Here is a 238-nt window from a genome sequence, read left to right as displayed (position 1 = left end):
AGAGAACCTCCTTTTCAACGCATTTTCTTTTCCTTCTCAGTATGCTTCGTCGTTCAACTTCAACCCAAATAAGTTCATGCTGACGAACTTCGACTGTTCTCTCATGTGGTAAGTTATTTGCTCGTGGGAAATACTTTCAATAAATAACAATGCAATCTGTAATAATAAGAGTCCTTTAAATCGGTTCCATTTATAAATTACTAATTCACTGCAGGCTGAATAAGTGTAAGTTTATCCT

General features: G+C 35.3%; 1 protein-coding gene across 1 annotated transcript in view; it reads left to right on the top strand.

The window, feature by feature from the left end:
• LOC119589276 (aromatic-L-amino-acid decarboxylase-like) overlaps positions 1-238 on the top strand; it is a gene marked incomplete at its 3' end in the record, with an annotated part of 24,249 nt that overhangs the window by 19,690 nt on the left and 4,321 nt on the right. Inside the window, 1 exon segment of the mRNA XM_037937893.1 lies at positions 41-108. Within this exon segment, the coding sequence (XP_037793821.1) occupies positions 41-108 (68 nt within the window).

This window comes from Penaeus monodon, chromosome 25, assembly GCF_015228065.2.
Source record: "Penaeus monodon isolate SGIC_2016 chromosome 25, NSTDA_Pmon_1, whole genome shotgun sequence".
In the NCBI taxonomy this organism is placed as follows: domain Eukaryota; kingdom Metazoa; phylum Arthropoda; class Malacostraca; order Decapoda; family Penaeidae; genus Penaeus; species Penaeus monodon.
The sequence above is the reverse complement of the archived record's forward strand: the minus strand, read 5'-3'. Positions and strand labels throughout refer to the sequence as shown.